Source organism: Carassius gibelio, chromosome B11, assembly GCF_023724105.1.
Source record: "Carassius gibelio isolate Cgi1373 ecotype wild population from Czech Republic chromosome B11, carGib1.2-hapl.c, whole genome shotgun sequence".
Taxonomy (NCBI): Eukaryota; Metazoa; Chordata; class Actinopteri; order Cypriniformes; family Cyprinidae; genus Carassius; species Carassius gibelio.
The window spans coordinates 6,239,572-6,265,889 of record NC_068406.1 but is presented as its reverse complement, the minus strand read 5'-3'; the positions used below and the strand labels follow the sequence as shown (position 1 = coordinate 6,265,889).

At 36.7% G+C, this 26,318-nt stretch overlaps 1 protein-coding gene across 1 annotated transcript in view; it reads left to right on the top strand.

Annotated features, from left to right (window-relative positions):
* The window catches only part of LOC127967931 (copine-5-like), a 73,484-nt gene that overhangs the window by 21,949 nt on the left and 25,217 nt on the right, over positions 1–26,318 (top strand). The window contains exons 2-6 of the mRNA XM_052568703.1: positions 11,346–11,386; positions 13,813–13,859; positions 22,204–22,307; positions 24,298–24,337; positions 25,069–25,145. Coding sequence (XP_052424663.1) covers positions 11,346–11,386; positions 13,813–13,859; positions 22,204–22,307; positions 24,298–24,337; positions 25,069–25,145 — 309 coding nt within the window. The remainder of the gene's footprint in view (positions 1–11,345; positions 11,387–13,812; positions 13,860–22,203; positions 22,308–24,297; positions 24,338–25,068; positions 25,146–26,318) is intronic.

Below are 26,318 nucleotides of genomic sequence, written 5' to 3'. Positions count from 1 at the left end.
TCTAAATAAAGATGGTTTTAGGTGGTACCTAGATGGTAATTCACACTCCTCAAACTGCTGTCAAATTGATACATCATTCATGATATTGTGAAATGCATTACATCATCTCCTCTAATCCAGCCTGAGAAAATGGGTTTGCTTCCATCTAAATCTAGAAAACATCAAAGCTCTGTTGCTTTAAGATGTAGAAGACCGATCTGGGATTGTGACAGGCTTATTTTGAAATGCCATCATTATAATAGATGTCTTTTGTTTATTGGTTTCGAGATGCAGATCTTCATGAGGTTTTGTTTAAACGTGGATTAGAGCAGTTATTTCTCTCGTACAGTATGTACTCATGATTCCATCATCACTATCAAACCTGAATTATATTTATATATTTAGCTCCTATAATACTGGGTGTTCCTGAATAGCAAATTGATTAAAAAATTAATAAAATAAATTAAAAAATGTTTTTTTATTATGTTTGTACAGGCACGTACTGTGGCATTTTTATTACATTGCTTACGTATAGTATGTATTGCAGTGGTGCAGAATTCAAATGTCTGGTGAGTTTTGCTAAAGGTGTAATGGTCTAATGTGTTACAAAATAACATATCCTCTACACCAAACCCAACCCTAAACCTATCCAATAGTGTTAATAAAAGCAGAAGTGATATAAAAATACACTTGCTGATGCTGATGCAATTGTGCTATACGCAAGTTTAAACCGTTTTGTTGACGAAAACCTACTGAATTAGAAAACCCGCACAAATGAAGCTGTATATATTATGCTAATATCCAGTTTTCAGTATGTTAAAATAGTTTTGAAGTCATAACATAGTATTGCGCAAGGGGTTGTGTAAAAATTTGGCTTTCATAATGGTAACTGTGGCCCTGTAAATCACAGTTACTGCTTCTAATGTTCATTTCAACTAGAAACTGCAGGGCTTCATACATATAGGTACGTTTTTTTTATATATATGAAGTACGAGCTTTGCAGAAATGCAGGTGGAGGCACATATTTCCAATGAGTCTGGGTAGGCTACAACAGATATCATAGTTGATGCTTCTTTGGCTGCTCTTCCATTATATTTCAAGTGTCAGTGCCTACTTACACACACACACACACACACACACACACACACAGACAGACAGACAGAGGACAGGGACTCCAGGACATTGTTTGAGTGGTGAGCAGTGTTTTTTAGTGATCAAAGCCTTCAAGCTCATAGCGATCAGAGTTTGATGCAAGAGAGAGAAAAAGTGACATAGACGGAGAGAGACACAGTGAGAAAAAGAGAGAGAAATAAGACTGATGAGATAAAATATGTAAAATCAAGCAGAAGGTTGCAGAAAATAGAGCTGGCATCTTCTCCAGAGCAGTCGGTATGTTCTCTCTTGTGGGAAGAAGCCTGTAGTCCGCTTCCTTTATAGTCTTTCTGCTGTGCCTGACGGTTCTGGTGGCAAAGCAAAACTGCCACCTCACAGCACTCTACTACTCTCATGTACAAACCCTCTCGGGATTCGATAACAGCCAGCCATCTGTATCCAATGCTAGCTCACAGGTTTTCATCACATTGCCACTTCGACATTCCCTCGCTGAAGTCAAGAATCTCTTCATTGTCCCAGAGCAAAGAGAAGAGTGTGACTTTATGAGTAATATTCAAAAATATTTTCAAACCTAATTTTCGTGGGCCGCAGCTGTTGCATGCTGTCAGTTACATAGGACAGTATTTGCCACTCATCTCTCAGGTTGTAAAAAATGAGCAAATAAAATTCACATATACTGTAACTGTAATGTTTTTTATTCAGGTTTAAATAATAGAAATATTCAAATACCTGTATATACAATTTAACAACACATAATTAAAAGATTAATATAGCATTTTTAGGGTCCTACAAAAAAAAAAAAAAAAAAAAAAAATCTGGATTACATTTGAATGATTATATTAACTTTAAATAAACAAAAGAAAAAAGAAAGTATTGAAATGTTTTCTTTTTTCCCCCCAGAAATTCTATTAGAGTTTTTCTGGATTTATGACTTAATACAAATTTATTGTCAAAAACAGCAGTATTCAAATGCAGAACTAAAACAATACCTAAACAAATTAATTATTCTTTTAAAATGTATTAAAATTAAACTGTAACAAAAATGTTTTGGAAAACCATTCCTAGCTCTGCCACCTTTTCCATTCTTGTTTTTTCCACTCAAGAGTGCTGCTGTTACTCTATTCTTAAAAAGCCAAATCTGGACCCAACTGACTTCACTAATTATCGCGGTTGTTGCCACTCATCGTCAGTCATTTCTAGCTCCCAGTGATCAGTTTGATACATTTTATTCTGGTTTTACTTACATCAGTACTGAAACTGCTTTAGTAAGGTTTATCAATGACCTCCTACTTTTTGGTGATTTGGGCAATCTTTCCATACTTATTACTCAATCTCAACTCAGCATTTGATATCATCTGTCATAAGTTATAACTAATGCACCTCTCAGAGTTTGGCATATTAGGAGCTGCATTGTCCTCCCAAATGACAGACAGACAATACTACATCACCATGCATAACTATAAATTTCCCAATGTCTTACTCAAACATGGTGTTCCACAGGGCTATGTTCTCAGACTATTATTTATTATTTACAAAATCCCTCCTGGACAAATTATTTGCCACCATGGTTTTTAGTATCACTGCTTTGTAACTGATATTCAGGTATATTGTTTGCTGACATCACTATCGTCATGTATCAGTGAATTCAATACCTGCCTAAACTCCAGTTTTATCAGTTTGAATTTTTTCTGGACTATCAGTGCACTCTTTCTCCCATATGCATATGCAATATATTCAAAACTCTGCTGTGAGAATATTAACTTACATTAAATGGCCTGCTCATATCTCTCCTTTTTAATTTCCATTGGCTACCTGTGTTGTCTTATATTATTTACAAAATTATTCTGCTTACCTTTATGTTACTCTATTGTCTTGCTTCTTCCTAACTGTCTGACTTACTTTGTCCTTATATTCGTTCTTTACCACTTCGATCATCTGGAGGTGAACTTCTTTGTATACCAAGATTTTATCTATCATCTATGGGAGGCAGGTCTGTGTTATGGCTCCTAAGCTTTGGAATTAATTGCCACTGTCTCTTAGGAGAGTAACCACACTGCATGAATTTAAGACTAAACTTAAAGCCAATTTGTTTAATCAATACTACCTGTCATAATAAGATATTTTTCTGTTTGGATTTGGTTGTTTGCACTACTATTTTGATATGCAACTGCAGTCGTCATGTCTTGGACTGTCAACTGTCCATTTAAGTGATTATGTATGAAATGGTTGTTTGTTAGCTACTGTTACTGTGAATTGTCCTTGAGCTTGGTAAAGGAGCTATATAAATTCAACATATTACAGCAGCACTTTGCCCAGGAACTAGGGACTTTTGGGCTGGTACTCTTATGTATTCCACCACAGGAACCAGAAGTCCAACATTGCATTTGCAATATTGTATGTCTAAAATACATGAGACAAAAACACAGAATCCCAAGTCAGTACAGGGATCTACAGTATTCTCTCCGTTTCTCATCACAACCATATAGGCTGTATGTCGAATATCCCTTTTAGTCCAGGCTTTCCTTCACATTACCACAGAAATAAAACTGTTCACTGATCTTTGAAGTCACAAGAACCTGCTTAACCTTTATACCACTGTGATATAATCACACCATGTCACACTCAACAATACAATCAATTTCATTGCCACAGTAACTCACAGTCCTGCTACTCCAGACGCGTCCAAGTAGCCTGTGCTCATACACACAGCTCTCAGATAACCTTTCCAAAATGAAACAACATTTTTGATTAATCTTTAATGAATTCTCTGTTGACCTCAACAGCAGATTTTTCAGGGTCACCGAGTAATCGAACTGGGATATATACATTTCACTGTAGAAAGAAGGATTGACACAAAGAAGGGAACAAGGTGGACTGATTCCTTGCTCTCGAGACACAGGGGGTTCAGAGTGTTACTCATAACAGATTCTGCTTCATCTCGCAGCTCTTAAAGGCTATAATTAAACCTCCAGTAGAATTCCTCAGAGCCTGGAGAGAAAGAAAAGAACCTTTGCTGAGCTTTGGACAAGATATTCTGATTTTCAGTAGGTGTGATGACAAGGACATGAATAGAGTTTAATGATGGCACTTGCTGTCATAGAGTTAGCAATTGATGAAGAATGGCAGGCACTCATGCTGAGCCATCACTATGATATAGTATATATTCACATCCTTGGGAGGATGTTACTTAAAAATGCATTTTACCTGGTCTTGAGTGCTTGAATATTGCTAGACATGATTACCAAGAGGTAAATAAAGTAGTTTTAGCAAAATAAGCAGAAGGTTTTGTTTGTTTATTTTGTGAAAATTCATCCTCTTTTTTTGTGGGAGCTCTTGCAATGTCTTTCAACAAGCGTGACGGAGAAGATCAGGCTGGTTATTGGCTCTTTGATATGCAGAGGACAATACTTAAAGTTAATTACATTTTGGGCTGTTGAAAAGTGAATGAGTAATTGAAATTAAACTCACCAAGCGAAGAGCGTAATTTATGGAAATAATCATTCACACCTGCTTCATGCTTTTTCAACAGGCTTTTTGGACACAGGCAAAACGTTTCACACATTATTTTCAAAATTCTTTAAATTCTAGATTTAAAAGCTCCTTATATATCAAATTTGTTGAAATGAGAGATGGTGACATGTTTACATTAAAAAGTTTGCATTTATGACATCAGGGGAATGGGAGGGGGTGGTGTGATATGCAGTGTGACTCATCATTTAGAAATTCTTCTAACTGTAAGTTACTTCATGTTACATTTCTCTGTAAGTATAAGTAACTAACTCTCATTAGAGTATTAGTAGATTGTTAGGTTGTGGTTAGGGTTATTGGAATAAGAGAATATTGACATTAGAACAACATACTAAACATTCTTGTGTTTTTTAAAGTTGCAAAGAGACGACAACGTTGTTGAAGCAATCCGTTCATACAGAATCTGTGAAAATAGCTAAAAATGCTGAATTATGGTTGTCAACTACTCACGCTATATACACTTAATACACATGCGCACCTTGTGACAGTTTTCACAAATTCACATTCCTGTAGTTTACACAGAAATTTACACTTTTAAACCCTTTTTTCAAAAGTTTTTAGGACCACAAAATGCTGTTTTCAACACCATATTAAACCAACATGAATATAAAGAGCACATTTCTAAGAACTTAACATGTTTTAAGCTCATAAATTCTTTTTCTTTTGATTTGTCATTGAGCCAGTTTTTGTATCTAGCAGCGGATCACATGAACATAACTCTCTAAATTTGTGTTGGTAGTCAAATGCTCATTTGCATAAATATAAACTTTGCTTAACTTTGTTTTCCTGCCAACAGTTGCTGTCGCTCATCTTGCCTCGAATCTTCAACTCTCATTGAAAATAAAAGACTTGTGGTAGCTTTGTCACAGCAAATAACAATGTTTATGCCTCTGTGTAAATGCCATGAGCATTTCTTATTTTCATGTTAAATATACAAAGCATAAACAGGGATGAGTGTTATGGATGATGATGAGTTCAGAATAAATTTAGTCACACAGATCTCTAAAAGTTTCACTAAATCTGATCTGTCATCTGCATTTACTCTACATGTGAGAAAAGTAATAATGTCTCTGACATTTGGTCTCTGAGCAAACATTCATGAAAAAGCAGGACAGATTCATTACCATATTAGAAATCTAGAGTAAATTAAAAAATAAAAAATAGTTTGAAATTGTCTGAAGGATATTGCAGTGCTTGTATCACGTTCAAGTCTTAGGTAGGATTAGATTTGGGTTTAGTTCTATGTTAATTAAATTCTAGATTAGATATGTTTTTTTTCTCGCTGCACATAAAAAAATCAACACATAGAAAGACTACTGCTTTTTTTCATGCTCTTATACTTGTAGGATGCTACTCTTAGATTCCTCCATAATTAAAGTGATTCCATTTAGAAAAAGAAGAGCCCTTGCACAAGTTTCTGCTAAGAAAGTTTGGTGCTGATCAGTACACACAGGATAATGGAATAACAGGAAAACATAAAATAAGAAATAATAAGGAATACGTTTTAAATATTCCGTGAGAACACACACATTCCTTCTTATGAATACATTAACATGTTTCTGTCCTTAATTTTTCCAGTAAGGCCTAAAAGTAAAGTTCTCTATTCTAAGATATAGTTGGGGTTAAAAACAGAATTTATTGCGCTCATTTCGCAGTTGCTTTCTGTTCATTTGACATGCAAGCAGACTGATTTTTCTAGTTATAACTTCGGTTTGATTCTGTTCTACATGGTTATGCCAAACTTCTCTGAAATGGAAATATGCACATAATAAGTTATGTGCTGAAAAAAGCATTTCTTTATCGTAAGTGGCTTAAAATAAAATCTATGAATATAAGTCCCTTTAAAGTTCAAGACAAACTGGGTCATGCCTATTTTCCAAGTCCAGTTTGCTCTGTGGTCTCTGCCATTTTTAAAGAGTCTTTATCTCACAAACACCTTTTTGCTTCTCTAAATGATACTGATGGCAGTTCATTACACCACAGCGTCATTCGGTTAATCTGCAACAAAATTATCACCTGGCCTGTGACACTGGCAAATTTCAAATGCCTTATTTAAACTTTATTTATGAATAAACTTATTTAGCTGTGCAAATGTGTAATTTTCCTAAATTTTGATTCCTTTATTTGAAATTTGTTTCTGCCAATTTGTTATTTTATTCAGCATGAGTAATTTTTAATTGCCTGTGGAGTATAAAATAAGCTATAAATACAGAAGTTATGCTAGATCAAAATTCAGTTTATACTATAAAAAGTATACTATAACAATAAATTGGAAAACGTAACCATAAATGAAACACAAGGAAGTATTAAACGTCAGCAAGAGACCACTTTATTTACATTTTTCTTTTTGCTGTCAGTTGCTGTATTGCTGACATGGTAATTATCATCTGCAGTGGGCATAAGCACAGTTGATTAAGGAAAATGAGAGGATTATGAGCAGGTTCCTGTAGATGAGGTGAAGCAGAAACTTGTAGGGTGAAGGCCTTTCCGTGCAGCTGCTGAGAGAACCTATAATCACAGCTGCTTTGTTTGTGAGAGCAAAACCACACATTTCCCTCAGATCATCTATTCTGCCTGAGTCCGTCCTGAGCGTGTGTGTGGGTATGTGTGTGTAATCCTCATAATAGAAATGCCATTTTTGATTTAGATGTTGAGATGTGATGACAGTTGTGCCGCTGGGAGTGAGGCACACAGCTCATATCAACAGAAGTGAAACTCTAGCGCTGGAATCAATATCTGTGTTCAGAGTTTACCACAGCTGATCAAGTGTCCTCATATCTGGAGAGCAGTGGGTGCCTTTAGATCACTTTAAAAGAAAATATATTTACTTTTATGCAGTTTTTGTGTGTGTGTGTGTTTGAATATATATATATATATATATATATATATATATATATATATATATTGTATTCTGTATGTGTGTGTGTATATATATATATATATATATATATATATATATATATATATATATATAGACTAAAATAACAATAATAACAGGTGTAACGATACACTTATTCGTATTGAACGATTCTGCACTAGGCTTTCGGTTTGGTGGGCATTACAAATTGAATGATTTAATACGTTGGGCTAATCCTATTACATTTGGAAAATAAAACAGCTTAAAGTGTGTGAAATATGATGTGCTCAGTGCCACTGCGCTCAACAATCCAGACCAAACAACTTAACAGGCCTTTTGAAACTCCATGTCTGGTCCCTGGAGGGTAGTTGACACCATCACTTTGGCAAGAGCTCCAGCTACGAGACACGCTTATGCCTTGAAGTGGAACCTGTTCATTGAGTGGTGTTCTTCTTGCCGAGTGGACCCCCGAAATGCCCGATTGTGGTCGTGCTTTCCTTTCTTCAGCAAGGGCCGGAGCGAAGGTTGTCCCCCTCCACCCTTCAAAGTCCATGTTGCTGCTATTGCTGCGTACCATGACCCCATCAATGGGAAGTCTTTAGGTAAGCACAACCTCATCATCAGGTTCCTTAAAGGGGCCAGGTGGTTAAATCCTTCCTGCCCCCCCCCCCCCCCAAGCCCTCTTGGGACCTGACTCTAAAATCACTTAAATCTTAAACCATTACAACAGGGCCCATTTGAGCCTTTGCATTCAGTTAAGCTGTCTCTATGCAGAGGATGGCCCATTTGATTGTGGATGCCATAACCCTGGCTTATGAGGCTCAGGGTGTGCCCTGCCCATTCAGGTTGCGAGCTCACTCAACTAGAAGTGTTGCATCCTCCTGGGCGCTGTCTCGTGATATTTGTAGAGCTTCAGGCTGGGTGACCCCTAACATGATTGCTAGGTTCTATAGCCTTCGTGTAGAGCCAGTATCCTCCTTTCCAAGAGGGTTTTAATCATTTCAAATTTTTCCATATACACTTAAATGGATGCTATATGTGTATTTGCTCCTTCGTGAAGGATGAGGCTTCCGCAGCATCCCTGTTCCAAGCAGAATGGGTTAGTTTTCCCAGTGTTATCCAATCTCACCTAGTGAGGTAATGCTTTGACAATGGTGAGTGGAACTACTTGTTCTGAGCCCCGGCCTACACCTAATAGGAGTGCAGCGGCTCACACAGGGCACTGGAAGGGGCAGCACCCATGGCGCTTTGGTAGGGATCCCAATTTTGTTGGTCATCGATGTGACTTTGAGATTGACTGACTGAAAAGGAACGTCTGGGTTACGTATGGTAACCCTCGTTCTCTGAAGGAGGGAACGGAGATGTCCCGTCGCCACGTTTGCTATACCACCGCTAAGCCGCTGGGTCACTGGCTCCGCTCCTCAGTGAAAACCTGGTATGCATTGCACCTGCTGCCTTATTATACTCATGCTGTGATCAGCGGCAGCTAGATGCAATAATTGCATGCCAATGTGCATTGACTCGTTTAGTTTAAACTCGAAGTAGATTAGTCTATCAAAGTGATATCCCAATTGGTCATCGACGTGACGTCTCCGTTCCCTCCTTCAGGGAACGAGGGTTACCATACGTAACCGAGTCGTTCTGAAACAGCGGGTTTCATAACCCTTTAATATATAAATGTAATATATATATAAACATTTTTCTTAAATATATATAGGCGTGTGTGTATTTATATATACATAATAAATATACACCGAACACACACATTATTATTAATATTATGTTAATTTACATAATATTAAGTAAATGAACACCTTTATTTTGGATGAGATTAATAGCGATCATTTGTTTGACAGCACTAATATATAAAAATTTAAGTGAATACCTTCACGAAGGGCCGTAAGCCAAATGTACAGATGGTCATTAATATGAGTAATTTTGTCATTGATCATGTGATTTTTGATGTATGTCCTCACAAAATATTGCAACTGCAACTTTTCTAAAAGTCTGCTGAAAGTAAATTACAGTGTCATTATCCATTGTTTTATAGCATATATCAGTGTCAGATTTGCAGAGGTATAGATTTCAATGTTTTAAACTAAACCTAATATTATTTTCATGCTTATAAGGTTAATAAAATTGGTTATTGAATTGATTGGAAGGCAGCATTTTTCATTTTTATACTATTACATTTACATTACATTAACATTTAGTAATTTAGCTTTTATCCAAGGAGGGAACATTTAATTTAAAAGTCCGTAAAAGTGACTTTGTGCTTTTTTGGGATGGCACAATCAAGCAACGTTCACTTGCAGAACACAAGCTTCTAGAAGGCACATACAGTAAGTCTGAAGTAATGAATATAGGTAAAGGGGTGCAGAGCCAGTGGTGGTTTTATAGACAAACATCAATGCCTTGATTTTTTTGCAAGCAGCTATTGGAAGCCAGTGCAAATGGATAAACAGAGGTCTGAAGTGTATTATTTTTGGCTCATTAAAAATTAATCTTGCTGCTGCGTTCTGTATTAATTGTAATGGTTTGATAGAACTGGCTGGAAGACCTGCCAAGAGAGCATTGCATTAGTCCAGCCTGGATAGAACAAGAGCTTGTACAAGGAAGGGCCTGATCTTCTTAATGTTGAATAAAGCAATCTACAGGACCGGACAGTTTTAGCAATGTGGTCTGAGAAAGTTAGCTGATCATCAATCATAACTCCAAGGTTTCTGGCTGTTTGTGAAGGAGTTATAGTTGATGTGCCTAACAGGATGGTGAAATTGTGATGAAACAATGGGTTTGCTGGAACCACAAGCAGCTTGGCAAGGTTGAGTTGAAGGGGATGGTCCTTCATCCAGCAAGAAATGTCGGATAGACAAGCTGAGATGTGAGCAGTTACATTCGGATCATCAGGATGGAATGAGAGGTAGAATTGAGTGCCATCAGCATAGCAGTGGTTATGAAAAGCCATGTTTCTGAATGACAGAACCTAATGATCTAATGATGCCATGTAGACCTAATGACCTAATGAACTAATGAACATAATGATGCCATGTAGACAGAGAAGAGAACTGGTCCAAGAACTGAGCCCTGAGGCACCCCAGTAGTTAGATGTTGTGACTTGGACATCTCACCTCTCCAAGGTACTTTGACTTAAACAACTGGAGTGCGGTTCCTGAGATGCCCTTTCCCAGTGGGGATAACAGGAGGATCTGGCGGTTAACCATGTCAAAAGCAGCGGACAGATCAAACAAGATAAGTACTGAAGATTTGGATTCCAAAATCTTAGGTCTTAGGGTTTTAAGAACTGAGAGCAAGGCGGTCTCAGTTGAATGTCCACTTCTTGAAGCCAGATTTGTTGCTGTCAAGGCAAAGACTTGGTTGAACACAGCTCGTTCAAGTGTTTTTGCAATAAAAGTAGGAAGGGAAACTGGTCTGTAGTTCTCTAAAAGAGATGGGCTGAGGGTCGGTTTCTTAAGTAGTGAAGTTATATGAGCCTGTCTAAATGTTGAGGGAAAAACATATTGTTTCATAAGACATAAGTTTACCTTTCACTGAAAGTGAAATTTTGTTTCTGAGCAGCAACAACCCTGCTACAGTAGTTGAAATGACAAATGTAATGTTATTTAAGCAGGGTTTAAACATGAAAATCCCCTTATAGTATTTTTGGGGGAGCGTATAGTCAACATTTCTTGATGTCATCTTGAACCTTTATCCTGATATCCACTTGGATATTCTAATAAGCCAGTTTAATGAAATTGTCAAAAAGCCTCTTCAATAGTTTCATATGTCAATGTGTCACTGATAGCATTTAGTCGTGCTGTGAGAATTATACTGATCTTGTTTTTTTTTTTTCTTCTTTTTTTCTCCACAGGAATCTTTTAGACAGAGACACGTTCTCCAAATCTGATCCATGTGAGTACAGCCAATGGAAAATGAAACAGCTAATGTGAAAGAGCTAACGTCTCTTCATTTTATACTCTTTCTGGTTTAATTAGCGTCCCCCACTCCTTTTCTCTCTAATCTCTTGTCTTTCGCCTCTCATCAAACATCAGCGTGATTCTGATGAGTTCTTCTCATCTACAATGCTCTGCAGGACTCCAATGATCCTGAATGAAACATGAACTCAAATGCGCAATGGCAGCAAGTTTCATAGAGACCCTTTGAAGAGAACTGACAGATTGAGCTGAAAAAGAGAAAGGGAGAAAAGAAAGAGTTGGATGGAGTTTCAGTGTTTTAACTAAGTGAATCTCTTCTCTTTCTGAAAAAAAAAGAGACTAGGGGTTATAAAATATATATATATATATTTAATTCAGCTCACCCTCATATTCTTTAAAACTAGTATGATTTCTTTTCAAACATGCATTGAAATCATAATAGCTACGTAATGAACATAAATATAGATCATATTAAAAGCGCCATATAGATACACATTGTTATACAGAAATAGAAGTTAAAAGAATAAATTGATTTTATGCTACCACATTTTTTTTTTTAAATGATCCCAGCATTTGGCAACAGAATTCCACTTTTGATTTCCAAATACTTAAATAATACTAAATACTAATCCCAAAACAGTTAATATTTCCCATGCCTACTGTTTGTTAATAATGTCACCGATGTGTTGCATTTTAAAGCAATATATTTGAATGGACTTGTGCAGATTTTCAGTGAATAATTTTTTTTTATTATCTGTTTTAGAGATGCCAAAAGTACTGGCATCAGTACCAGTCAGTATTGAAATTTGGAATGTCCATATCCCGCTAGCATTTCAGCACTGCTGAGCAGATTCTTAAACTGAGCGGATTCGTAAACATTGCTGACTGGCAATTGTGTTCAGTTATCAACCAATCAGCCAATCATCAGTGTTTAAGAATCCGCTCAACAGCAATCTAGTGGGGAATGGAAGAAAATTTCATTACTGATTGGTATTGAAGTTGGTACTTTTGACAGCACTAGCCTGTTTTCACACAAAACTATCAAATGGTTTCAGATTTGGAATGCTTCTTTTGAGAAGTTCACTATTAGATACAAAGTTATTAGAGGTATAAAAGTTCATATTTGTACCGTATTTACCCCTAAATGGTAAATATTAGTACTTTGAGCAGATATTATTATTTTAAAGGTGCATATTAGCACCTAAATTGTACATAGTAGAATCTTTTGAAAGTAGGGATGCACCAACATTTTGGTCAAAACAGTAATTTTTGGTTTTGAATGAAATAGTTTTTGAGGGCTATAGTCATTGAAACAGTGTTGTTTAATTAGCATTTCTCTGATGCTTTTGTCTCTGTTGTCTCTGTTGATGTTCATTTGTTTACACATTGTGGATAAACTACAAGAGGTAAACATGTCAGCTGTGTGGATGCTAGTGATTGATTAAGTATAGCTACTGATTTGTTAACCGATAATCAAATGGATTCTTAAATCTCAAAACCAATCTTTTACTGTAGTATGTTCTGTTATAGATGAGGTTTTGATGTTCTTTAAATGTGACTTGACAGATTGCTGTAGCAGCTCAGTTTAAGCAGTATGTGAATCAATCATCTCTTCCTTTTCATTACTAGTAATAGCAAGAAATAAACATAATGAGCTTCAGAAGGTGCTGGAAAAAAAGAAACTGTACAATTCACTGAAATGTATCATGCAATGCTCAGTGTTTTGATCTGTGTTTCAACTACAGAAAGATGTCATTAAATCTCCTGGTAAACACGTCTCATAATGTTACATTTGCACCAGAAAATGCATTCATTGTCCATAAATACTATCCAGCTAGTCAAAATAACCCTAGAAAGATACACATGTGCCATCTCAATAAATTAGAAAAAAAGTTCATTTATTTCAGTAATTCAGTAATTCAGTGTATTAAATAATAAATTCAGTGCACACAGACTGAAGTAGTTTAAGTCTTTTTTTTTTTTTTTTTGACGATTTTGGCTTACATTTAAACAAAAACCCACCGATTCACTATCTCAATTAAAATATGGTGACATTCCAATCAGCTAATCAACTCAAAAGAAGGAGTCTTCAAAATGGTCTCTCAGTTTGGTTCACTAGGCTACACAATCATGGGGAAGACTGCTGATCTGACAGTTGTCCAGAAGATGATCATTGACACATATATATATAGAAGCTGCCTTATGTGCAGTTGAATTATATGACAACTAAAAATGTTTTAGGTTTTTTTTTTGCTAAGTTTAGCTTTAATTTTCAGCTTTGGTTTTGGCCCAGAATTTTCATTTCGGTGCATCACTATTGGAAAGGTTATCACCCCAATCACAGCTTGACCTTTTTTCTGAGAGTGTAGCACTAATTTTTGCTATTTTTGTCCCTTTTCACAGTGTGCGTCTTTTACACTCAGGGTGCGGAGACCAAGCAGTGGAGAGAGGTGAGTGTGCACACACTTGCACGCTCACACACACACTCACTCACACACACACACACACACCATGAGTGTTCCCAGCATGCATTGCTATGGTTTCATCTCTGGTGTTGTTGTCCAATCAGGCGTGTCGGCTCTCCCGGCAGCAGCATGCAGTCAAACCAATGTCTGTTCTTTTTCTGTATGCCATCAAAACACATCCAGCATCTTATCACTAACAAGCAACACCCAGTTCAGTGCCTGTACAAAAGCTTCCTATTCTGTCTCGAGTGTTGTTTATCCAACGGTGTCTTTATAAAGATGAGTCAGTTTCTGTAGTTTCTAATTTGAGGTTATGAATCAGAAGAGGCCTGTCCTGCTGGTCTGGTGCAGATTAAGCTTGGTGTTTTTCTCATAGGTTAGTGGTAAGATCTGTTACATGGTTGGTCATTTTTCCCTCTAAAATGTTACTATAAGTATGATACACATTATCTTTAATTAATATAAATGTAATTCACTGCAGTTTTTAACTAAAATGAACCCTAGTGGCAGAAACACATACAACTTTTATTGGTTTTCATGCAAATAATTATTTGAGCAGATTATGTACTACCACGTTATAACCTCACAACAGTATAACCACATTGTATGAGTTAGTAAACTAATACATTTTGATGTTTGCATCAAATAACCAGCTCCATATGTAAACTTGCTTGGTTACTCACCTGGTATAGCTATGCACTTCGCAATCCAAAGCACTCGGCTACATATCCTGCGAAACAACAGTCATGATTAAAGAGCTTAGACTTGTAGAGGCAAGATGAAATGTCATGGTTGCTTCAGCACACGTGTTTTAGGTCATGTTTGCTTTTGTTAACACTATCGGTTAGGTTTATGGAAGGGTTTAGTGATATGTTATTATTAAATGCACTAGAGCATTAAGCTTTTAGTGGCATTTCATTTTCCTTAATGCTGTTATACATTCAACAACATATCTATTCACATTCATCTGTTACAGACAAAATAGCCCCACTCACTGTAGATTAAAATATGTACAAAATATGTATTAAATATTAAAAAAAGAAAAATATAGAAATATCACCGCAGGCATGTTTTTTCCAACAAGACTGGATTGAAATTATTTCGGTGGATCAACTGAAATACATTTTTGTGAGTAATTTTTGAAGAACAATTAGTTGGATATTGTATCTTAAAGACCTTTTAAACACAATTATTTTTTGCTATTGTGTTATTTAAATTAGCTGATTTCCATGCTTTAAAGTGCTCCGTTTTTAAAGTGTATCCGTATAATTGACTTTCTTAAAGAAAATGTTTTGAAGAATGCTCATACTGTACATAATGATAAAATCATAAGCTCATGATGATGACGGAAAAGCATTATAAATGTACCATAAAAGTTGTTCATATGATTCATACTCTATATTTCTGAAGTCATGTGGTAATTTTTTGTGTGAAACATTTAGGTGGTTAATCCTTAAAAAATACATGACAATATTTCCAAATGCCAATATTCCTCACAATTTTTTTTTTTTAATAATGTGCCAAATTAGACTGTTAATGAATGATTTTTGAGAGCTGAATTTGGAGGGTATGATTTTTAGTTTAAATGTCAAATCTAATTATGAAACTATAACAGATTACAAGTCAAATGTACCACTTATATATGAATTTGTGTTCAACAGAAGAATGCAAATAAATAAAGGTCTTGAACCACATGAGTGTACAGAAATGACATAATGCTTTTCTTTTAAAGATAGAGACTCTAGAAACAGAGAGTGACATTTTGTAGTCATAATCAAAACTGCTGTATGAATTTCAATGTAACTGCAATTGATAAATAAATCATGAATGTTTTGCCATCTGAATTTCAGATCTGATATGAAATAAAAACAAACAAACACACACCTCACAAAATGTCAAATACAAAAGGCTTTGTATTTAAAAAAAAAAGAGAATTTTCTTATCCAGTGGCAGATGATTTTGCTCTGTCCCCTGACTGAAAGATATAAAGCTGAGAGCTTAGGGCTGCCTCATACACCTGCAGAATATTTGTAGGTTTCGTGTAGGCGATAACACCTCACCAAAGCAATAAATCCTGGCATGCTTCATTTCTCATCTGTCTATTTGTATAAGCACTCTGCTCAAATTCAGTGTAAATAACACAAGAGACTGTCATGACAGAAGTTAATCGATCTGAATGAAAGGTTATTATTTGGTATTTTTGAATTTTGTTTAAAACATTTTCATTTATATTTTATAACATGTTATAGGACATTCAATAATAACATGAAGGATATAATCTACACGTTGTTTTGTTAGAGTTCATTCTTCGGATATGACAGAGAGGCACTTTTGCCTTTTAACACTTAATAATACAAACACATCTGAACAACAGGAGATGATTAGTGCTGCTCACTGTCACTGCATCTCTCAGTATATTACACAGATACACTGTGGTGCTCCACTGTTCTGTCAAGCATGCTCTCCTCAACTGATTTCTGAGGGTCTTGGCTGGTATCCTGTAAAAGGAGGGTTTTGGTACTTTTTATTATATAAGCTTCAGTGCTTTCATGACATTCTGCCCTGCTTTTTGACAGAACCGTCACCTCAGGTTGTCAGGTTCTGGAAGAGAATTTACGGTTTGGATTTCCCAACAGTAGTGTGAGTGTCAAAGATTTTAGCTGTTGCATCTATTGTACAATAAAAGAAAAAAAGAAAAAGAAACCCCACAAAAATCCAGTTCAAAACTTAATTTTGATCATTATTAGTATATATATGGTATCAAGTGGTGACCCAGCAGTTTCTTAATTGTTTATTTTACAAAAGTTACAAAATATACTTAAAGGCTGTGTTGCAAGGTTAATTTTTTAATAATTTGTGCAATGTGCTTGTTGGTAATAAACATTTAAACTGTTACCCATTGTATTTTATGTTGTTGGGTATCACAAAACGGAATATAATATGAAAAAGTAGGTACTATCTTACAGCGTTCTCCTTTCCCCCACAATGCATTGCATCACGTCACGTTGGGGAGAGAATTTACCAAAGCACGCCTTGAGAGCATTGAGAGTGACTAGAGAGACGAGTAGTAGACGAGAGTATTCAGATAGCGCAGATTATAGATAAATAGATAAATACATAGATATATATAGATAGATAGACTACATATATAGACAGATAGACAGACAGATAGATAGAGAGATATCGACCAACAGCGACCCAAACGCACTCACTTCCCCTACAGCACAAGCTTTTCAGCGCAGTTTCCGTGGGACAGCACCGCCCACACAAGCACCTGCCAAACACAGCGACAGACATGCGGCTACGTTTGCAACAAAATTTTCACCGGATGAAGAGATAAACGCTTAGAAACGGCCATATAGCTAGCATGATGCTTTCTATTTCTAGATGACAAAGACAAAGTTTACCAGTACTATGACACTATGACAAAGGTTACCGGTACTTATCTGAACTAACGTCATGAGCACTGCCACTAGATTTAAAGAAAACATAGATTTTTTTCACTCGGTGCTACTCAAATGACAGTAAAAAAATGAATAAAATAATATATGTGTGTGTGTCGTTATTGTGCACTGCTGCTCGTAAACTAGCTCCAGTTTTCATTGCTGCGAAGCTAAATGATAGCAACTCACCAGGACACTTCACCAACTCTCCACTCATTCTCCTCGGACCATGCATAGGCTTTGATGGACATCAGTTTTTGGCAATTCCTCATTTGCCCTCTTACGGCTGGCTCGATCGAAATTACACAGCTATGGGCCATCATACATGTTGGCTCTTGCCACCTCTTCCTCATCCCATTCAGTCTCTATAACGTTAGTTCTAATGCAGCATTCCAGGCAGGTTTTTGAGCTCGTAATCACTATTTCATACCACTACTAACGACTTTGTACTGTTACAGGCAAGAACGACTTTGTACTGTTACAGGCAAGTTACGCCAAACTTTCTGAGCGCATGGAATTGTTACTAGATTATTTCTTTTATTGCAACATTGTGCAGCTGCCGGAGCAGCTTGCCTGATAGACCTGAAGTGAGGCCATGGCATGCAGGGCAGAAGCGGCCTGGCCCGCAGCTCTGTAAGCCTTTGCCACAAGTGTGGATGAGAACTTACAGGCCTTGGAGGGCATCTTGGGACCACCACGTGAAGCGGAGGTGCTCTGTGGACACAGTTGCATCGCAACAGAACGCTCCACCGGGGGAATCCCAGCATACCCCTTGGCCGCCCCGCCATCAAGGGCAGTGAAGGCGGAGGAAGAACCAGAATGGTTTCGGGCAGTTAAAGGTGCCTTCCATGAACTAGTTACTTCCTGGTGCACTTCCGGGAAGAAAGGAGCCAGAGGGGGGTGCTGGCGATCCACATGAGCAGCCCCCAGGAAACAATCATCCAGCCTCGAGAGCTCGGGACAGGGTGGAGGATTCCACTCAAGCCCGATGCTCTCTGCTGCCCGGGAAAGCACGGCCGTCAGCTCGGGATCGGACTCGGACAACGCTGGCACTCCCGAGGGAGGTAACGCAACCGCACCCTCATCTCCCGAGGACTCAAGCCCGCCTTGTGATGCGGCGATCGACATACGGTCCTCTTCGCGAGCCCCAAATGAGATGTCAGGAGCCTGAGAGGGTCCAGCAAACTCATCCAGGAAATCAACCTGCTGTGGCGTATGTGAGGGGGGTGTGGCCCGAGGAGGTTCGCTCGTCTGGGAAGCCCACACAGTAACCCTCAGATCACCCTGGCCCCCAGCCGAAGTAGCCCTCTTACGAGAAGAAGAGCTAGAACGGGGTGTGTCAGAGGGGACTCTATACCTTTTAAGGTAATCGAGTCTCGATCTCAACGCCGAGATGGTCATGTCCCCGCAATGAGAACATGAGCCATCCACGAACGCAGTCTCAGCGTGCTGGAAGCCCAGACACATGACACAGCGATAGTGACCATCACGAGGAGCGATATATCGACCGCACCCAGAAACACACGGGCAAAATGACATCTTTAAAAAGACGCAAATCGGCCCGTATCTCTTTTGTGAGAGAAATTGCTCTTTTAGGGGTGTTGAAGCGCTCAGGGGAATGCGGGAGCTGTCGAAGGAAACCCAGACGAACCACTGAATCGCGCCGTCACACCAACACCAGCTCTTGCTTGTAAACACTCCGGTGATTGCAGCAAGCGATGTGCTCGGCTCCGAAGCGAAAGCTTGAATGCGAGTTGCTCGTGTTGCTCCTTATATACCCGCTCTGCGGGGCGGAGCTCGCGATGCAAATTCCGCAGACCAAGGTACTTTGTGTACAATTGGCTCGTTTTGTACCACTCGAAGGTGATTGGGCTCTCGGGCGAGATCCCCATTCGTAACGTCGAACGTGACCGACTGAAAGGGAACATGGGTTACGGGTTGCCTGGAACGCGGCATCATACTAGGCTGAGGCTACCTTTCCTCAACTTCTTCCCAACGTGACGTCATCACCGAGTTAATACGTTAATACCAAAGACACAAAAAATAGGTCTTTAAGACCATTTATATACATATCTTGAGTGATTTATGTACCCATTAGTAGAAAGTGGTGGTTAACCTGCAACATGGCCTTTAAGATCAATCGTTGTACCACTCTACCAATATAATCCATAATGCATAATGCATAATGACATACAGTGATGTAAATTAAATAAATGGCCAGCAATACAAGTGTAATTTACTAACCTATTACAACCACTGTCTTAGTCAACCAAATGTTTTACATTATTACCATGTGAAATAATAAATAAGGTGATCATTAAGATCCCTTTGTCCTTAGATACTGTCTTAAGCTCACACTGGCTTATGTGTGCAGTCTGAAGATATGACAGCGCTGACCAGTACAGGTGACTGCATTTCATTGGTAGATGTGTGTGTGTGTTGTCACTGGCATATCAGTGGGAGAACCTTGTGCAGGGTTTCGTATAACCTTTCTGTATCGAATGAAGTATGAACCAAATGTACTTCCTACTTTTTGAGGCCAGTTAGATTATTAAAAAGCTTTATATGTACCAGGAATAATGTATAACAATAACAACATGGTGCATTAAAATATTAAATTTTTTAACTTCAATATACAATTTTCTCTGTCTTAAAATGTTATAGTCCTGCTGTTAGAACTGCTGAAAATCCTATTTTACATTTTACAATCTTATTTTTGACACAGTTTTGCTATTTTATAAGGTAAATCTGTGGGATAATAATAACTTTTATTTAAAACTATCTAAAAATATAGTGCAACATTGCTGCTGGGTCATTTATAATAATAACACAAAGAGAAAATTTAAATATATTGAAAATATACTCACCCTCAGGCTATTCAAGATATAGATAGATTAGTTTCTTCATCAGAACAGATTTGGACAAATTTAGCATGACATCTCTTGCTCACCAATGGATCTTTTTCAGTGAATGGGTGCCGTTAGAATGAGAGTCCAAACAGCTGATAGAAACATCACAATAATCCACACCCTTTACATCTTAAAAGCTTAATTTCATTTTAGAAGTGATTGTAACTGAACATATACCCAGGGGACGTTCTGTAAAGCTTATCTGAGCTAGTTACAGTAATCAAGGGGGCTGAACTTTGTGTAGGGATCATTCGTCAAGTTATTTGCTTCATTTTGGTTTTAACCAGGTGAAATAAAATTCACAGTTTAGAACATTGAGCACAGTGAAGGCAGAAACCACTTAGCATATTCTGTCAACAAACATTATAATTATGATGCTTCATTGTTGTTATTCCTGACAAAGTAATGGCAAAGCTACAAAGACCTTTTAGTTCTTTCTCTATGCAAAAGGAAACATTCAGTGTAACATTAATATCCAGTTTACAGAGCGAATTGCCATCTATCTGTTTTAGATGAGTAGTGATTATTGCAATTGCACACATTTGTCAATAATGCTAATAATTAAGGCTCCCTTTATATTGCTTTTAGCTTGTTGATTTGAAATGAACAGAGCCGTTTGAAAGGTTCATTTCTACCAGCACAGAAGTGTAGTGCTTGTTTGCTAATTAGGTTTTATTCATTGGATTGTTGAAAGCTTTTTGTGGATACTGCAATTAAAGTTGTTACTTAATTGTAGCACGAGTAATTTGAACTCCTGACTTTCACAAGGTTTCGCATTTGGCTTGAACTGTAGTATTTTTTGTTTTACAATTTTATTCTTGTAAACTTCTGTGTTGTTACTTTTTTTTTTTTTCACTGATGTGATGATCATATTATTATTATTATTATTATTATTATTATTATTGTAACTCCAATATGATTTATATAGACAGTTATTTGCTGTTCACTTTTGAAAGAACCATGTTTTTCTAAGTGTCAAAAAAAAAAAAAACTTAATTTAAAGATTTTTTGAGGGGCTTAAACACACACACACACACACACACACACACATATACACTTTATTTATTTATTTAATAATTATCATTAAACAATTTGTTTGCAAAAACATTTTTCAAAAATGTATGGAGTTACAGTGAATGGCAAAACTTTGTGACACACATTTTTTTTAACCCTTTAACAGCCTTTCAAAGCCCCCCCCCCCCCCCCCCCCCCAAATGCCCAATCCAAAAAAAAAAAAAAAAAAAAAAAAAAAAAGAGTACACAGAGTAACAGAGTAATCCAAACACTCTACAACAGTCAGTTGTTATCATCAAATATCAGTTCATGAAAACAAACTCTGTTTGCAGGCTGTCTATTCATTTATGTAAACTTTTCTGACACTGAATAATTTATGGTCGACATATATCGCATGAAAAGTCCCCATGCCTGTAGGTGAAACGCAGGCCACTAAACAAACATTGGCTCAGATCAGTTAAATGTCAAAAGGTGGCTTCTATTCGTTTGTAGCACATTTAGCCTTCCAAAGAGGGGAGGGAACCTATCCAGTATTTTTTAAAGGGGTTTGGAAAGAGGTTAATGGTGGAGTGAGATGCCCCTAGCTGGGCTTCAGAGGAATATAGCACTCTGTTTGGCTGAAGTCCCTCTCTAATTAAGTAGACATAATTGTCACCGATCTTCAGAGCAGTTGCACACCGCTGTAATTAGTGCTGCCACTGAGGACTTAAAGTTTCACTAAACCTTTCCAGTCCTCACACAAGAGCACACACATCAGCAAACCAACCCTCCGGCTTTAGACGAGTCTTTGGAGGACAGTAGGAGAGTAAAAGAAAAAGACAGCAAGAGAGTGAATCAGAGGGCATCTTTTCCAATTCTTGTTTTTCTTTTCTCTCCTCTATTACTCATTGTTACATTTTCTGACCTTGTTTTCTCTTTCTCTGACCCTGTATCTCCCTCTGCTGTCCATAATCCACTTTCTAGTTTGGAAGAACGGAGGTGATCGACAACACGCTAAATCCGGACTTTGTCAGGAAGTACATCCTGGACTACTTCTTTGAGGAGAAGCAGAACCTGCGCTTTGATTTGTGAGTTCTTTCGTTTGTTCCCTGTCCTGAAGCACCACATTCACACCTCCATTCCATTGGAAAACCCTCCCACCTCCTCCCACTTCCTGTTTCTTCTGTCCCTGAACAGGAATATTCTAATGCATAAAAGGATTCTTAGCATCCGATTTGCCATTTTATTTTGATTTACTTTGACCCTCTTACTAACTTGATCTTAACCTTTGTGTCTTCATGTGTTCATGCATAATTGTTTTGTGGCCTGCTTAGTTGGTGTCACTTTATAGTAGGTGTCTTTAAATGTATAAAATAATGAATTGTTTGGTACAATTTATCTTTTGTGTTCATGTTTAATTGCTGAACACTTTTTCTGCTCTTGAGGTCGGATGTAGGAGGTTAGGGAGAGGTTTGGTGGTATGGTTAATCACTTACACCCCTTGTCGTTCCAAACCCGTAAAAGCTTCATTCGTCTTCAGAAAATGATTGAATATTTTGGATCCAAACCGGAAGGCTTGTGACTGTACCATTGACTGCCAAGTAAGTTATACTGTCAAAGTTCAGAAAAGTATGAAAGACATCATCAGAATAGTCCATCTGCCTTCAGTGTTTCAACTGTAACATTATGAAGCAACTAGAATAGTTTTTATACATGAAGAAAACAAAAACAATGACTATATTCAACCATTCCTTTTGGCCACAATGATGTACAAAAAGTATTATCGTCGCTTCATAACGTTACAGTTTAACCACTGATGGCTGATGGATTATTCTGACGACATCTTTCATAATTTTCTAGACTTTAATTTACGTTGCAGTTAATGGGACAATCACAAGCCTCACGGTTTTCATCCAAAATATCTTCATTTGTGTTCCGAAGATGAACAAAGCTTTTACAGGTTTGGAACGACATTGGGGAAAGTGATTAATGACAACATTTTCATTTTGGGGTGGAGTAACCCTTTAAAATTGAAACATGTAATTCATGGATTCATGACAATCTTAAGAAACATTTCTTAAGACAAATTTTTAGTTATTAAAGTCTTATTTTTCTTAAGAATGGAAATACAATTCCTGACTGTAAATTGTTAAGACATTCTCAAACATTTCATTTAGATTGTCATAAGAGGAAAATGTCAGGCCTTTGCATTATCTGACTGCATGTGGGTTCCTGCCAAAGAATCACTGATCATCTCGATGAAAAACACCTCAGATGGTGACTTTTACTGTAATATTCACATAATAGTGTATTTTTGTTGTGCCAGTCTTAAGGAGAGTCCAGCAGTGAGAGTTCAGAACTCTATTGAAAAAAAAACTTAATTATAAAATTAAAAACAAGCTCTTAGTTTTTCTTGTTTTTTTGTAAAAAATCCGTTGCATGATCTTTAATTACATTATCAGTCATTTGTGTCATTTCTGAGTGCTTGTGTGCATCTCTAGTAACCGTGATGTGTAATGTTTGTAGCTAGTGTCTTATTGCAATGCTTAAAATATTTGAAACAACCCAATAATTTCATTAACTTTGAGGATTAAAGACAAGTTGGAGGTTTTCCTAAATTTAAGACAATGATATTTAAGAACATCATTTTAATGAATTCAGGTATTTGTCTTTACATAATTCTTAAGAATAAAGATAAGGACATTTTTAAGAAGTTTCCTAATGTTTTTGAGAATACAAACTATTCTTACCTTTAATCTTAGGGTAGAAAACAAGAATGTTATGTGAATCCAGCCAGAGATACATTGCTTTAATAGTAAAAGATAAAGTTTTTACTTTATGCACTACGTTTGACCCTTATGTTGTTATGCACATTTACTTAAAATACATTTTGTCTGTGTGTGTGTGTGTGTGTGTGTGTGTGTGTGTGTGTGTGTGTGTAAGTGTGTAGTTGAGCACTTGTCTATTAAAGTGCTTGTTTCCTTTTAAAGTTTGTTTTAATGGCTTATCTTTTAATTAGCTACTCAATGTCTTTGAAGACTTTGGATAACAGTGTTTTTTTCCCTCTATTTAATTCAGATATGATGTTGACTCTAAAAGTCCTGATCTTTCCAAACACGTAAGTAGTGCTTTAATATGATATGAATGAAAACATTCACATGCTAATCAGTTTCTTAAAAAAAAAATATCCAAATATAATTTGGAATGCACTCCTCTTTTTGAAGAGAAAGTCATTGAGATTTAAAAATGACATTAGATATTTTCATAAATATTTATTTTAGTTGGGTCCACAGTAGATGGCTGAAGTCACGAAACTGATCTCATGTAATATTATATACACAGTTATTTTTGTAGTAGTTTTTGAAACCTATAGGATTAAGGATAAAACTACCTATTGCTATTCAAAAATTAAGTACAGCAATTGAAGCCACTGGCATATTTACATGTGCAGAAGCAGAAAATAAGAAGTAAAACAATATGATAATGTGACAATATATTTGGATATGTTTTATTCACATTCCTCCCCATTCCTGTGATTCTCATCACATTTCATTTAATGCATGCAAAGCAATAGATCTACTAATCAAACTGTCTTCTCTGGTCTGATCATCCCCTAAATTGTGTGTGTTGTTGTCTGTGTGGCTGGTATTGTATTTGTGTCTTATGTTTTCTGTTACATGCTGTGCTCTGTTGTAAACATGGCCGTGCTCCTTCCAAGAAGCCTCTTGAACTATACGTACGTCTTTGCCTTTCAATTCCCTACTATACGAAGAGGGCAGAGCGTTGGTTTTTGTCGAATTTGATAAGCTCTTACTGCCTCTTCTGCTTGATCCTACCCGCTCCGTCTAGGACTTTCTTGGACAGATGTTCTGCACGCTCGGCGAAATTGTGGGGTCGCCGGCCAGCCGACTAGAGAAACCTCTTGGGTGAGTAGAATTCAAATCAAAGCTGCGTTTTCAAAAGTGTGCTTGTTGGAACTGTACTGGCTTGTTTCCAGGGTCAAATATTAGCAACACCTGCCATTGTGGCCAGAATTACCAAAAAAAATAATAAAAAATAAATAAATAACGTACTCACTACATGGGTTAGGGCTAGAAAAAGGGTTTGGTTAAGGGTTAGTTGCATGTAATTATATACAATTTGATGTTAGTGTTAATGATAATAAATGTATATAATATTAATTAATTAATTAATTAAACAGCAAATAAATAAATGTTTTTATAAATAAATATGAAAAAAATGTATATAATAAATGTAAAATAATATTTTATACATTATTATAAATATGTAATTTGGATTTTCATTTAGCAAGGATGCAATAAATTGACTTTTAGGTTGTATATATATATATATATATATATATATATATATATATATATATATATATATATAAAGCAACTTTGGTGAGCACAAGAGACTTCTTTCAAAAACATAAAAAAATCTTACTGAGCCCACACATTTAAATTATTTATAACTATATAAGTGTTATTGAGTGTAAATCTTTTTATATATTAAAATTAATGGTGGGCATAGATTATTTTTTTTAATCTAGATTAATCTCACTATAATTTTGGGATTAATCTAGATTAAAATGGCTCATTTGAATTCTTATTTATGGCGAAAACACTGAGTGCAGGCATACTCTCTGAGCGAGCCCAGAGAGATTCGTGCCTGCGCAATATATTAGTGTACCTTCGCGCTACAATAATGCGCTCTCGACATAGGTGAAAGTAATCATAGCTCGTGCAGTATAGACCCAGCTCCCAACCCAACTTTGAGAATAGATTAATGGCAATATTTTTTTTATCGCCCGAAAAGAGTCCCACGTTAAACGCAGCACGTTATAGACCCAGCACCAAACCCAGCTTTGAGAATAAATTAACGGCTATATTTTTAAAAAATCTCCCGATAAGAGTCTCACGTTAACGCAGCACGTTAACGCCGATAACGGCCCACCACTAATTAAAATACATATTTATGCCAGCAAGCAGATGTCATTGTGATTTGACACTTACATTTGATTTGATTTGTTCTTTCCATTTTAAGCATATATAATGTTAAACTTCCTAATAAGGTTACTGGCAAGTTAACTCTGTTTT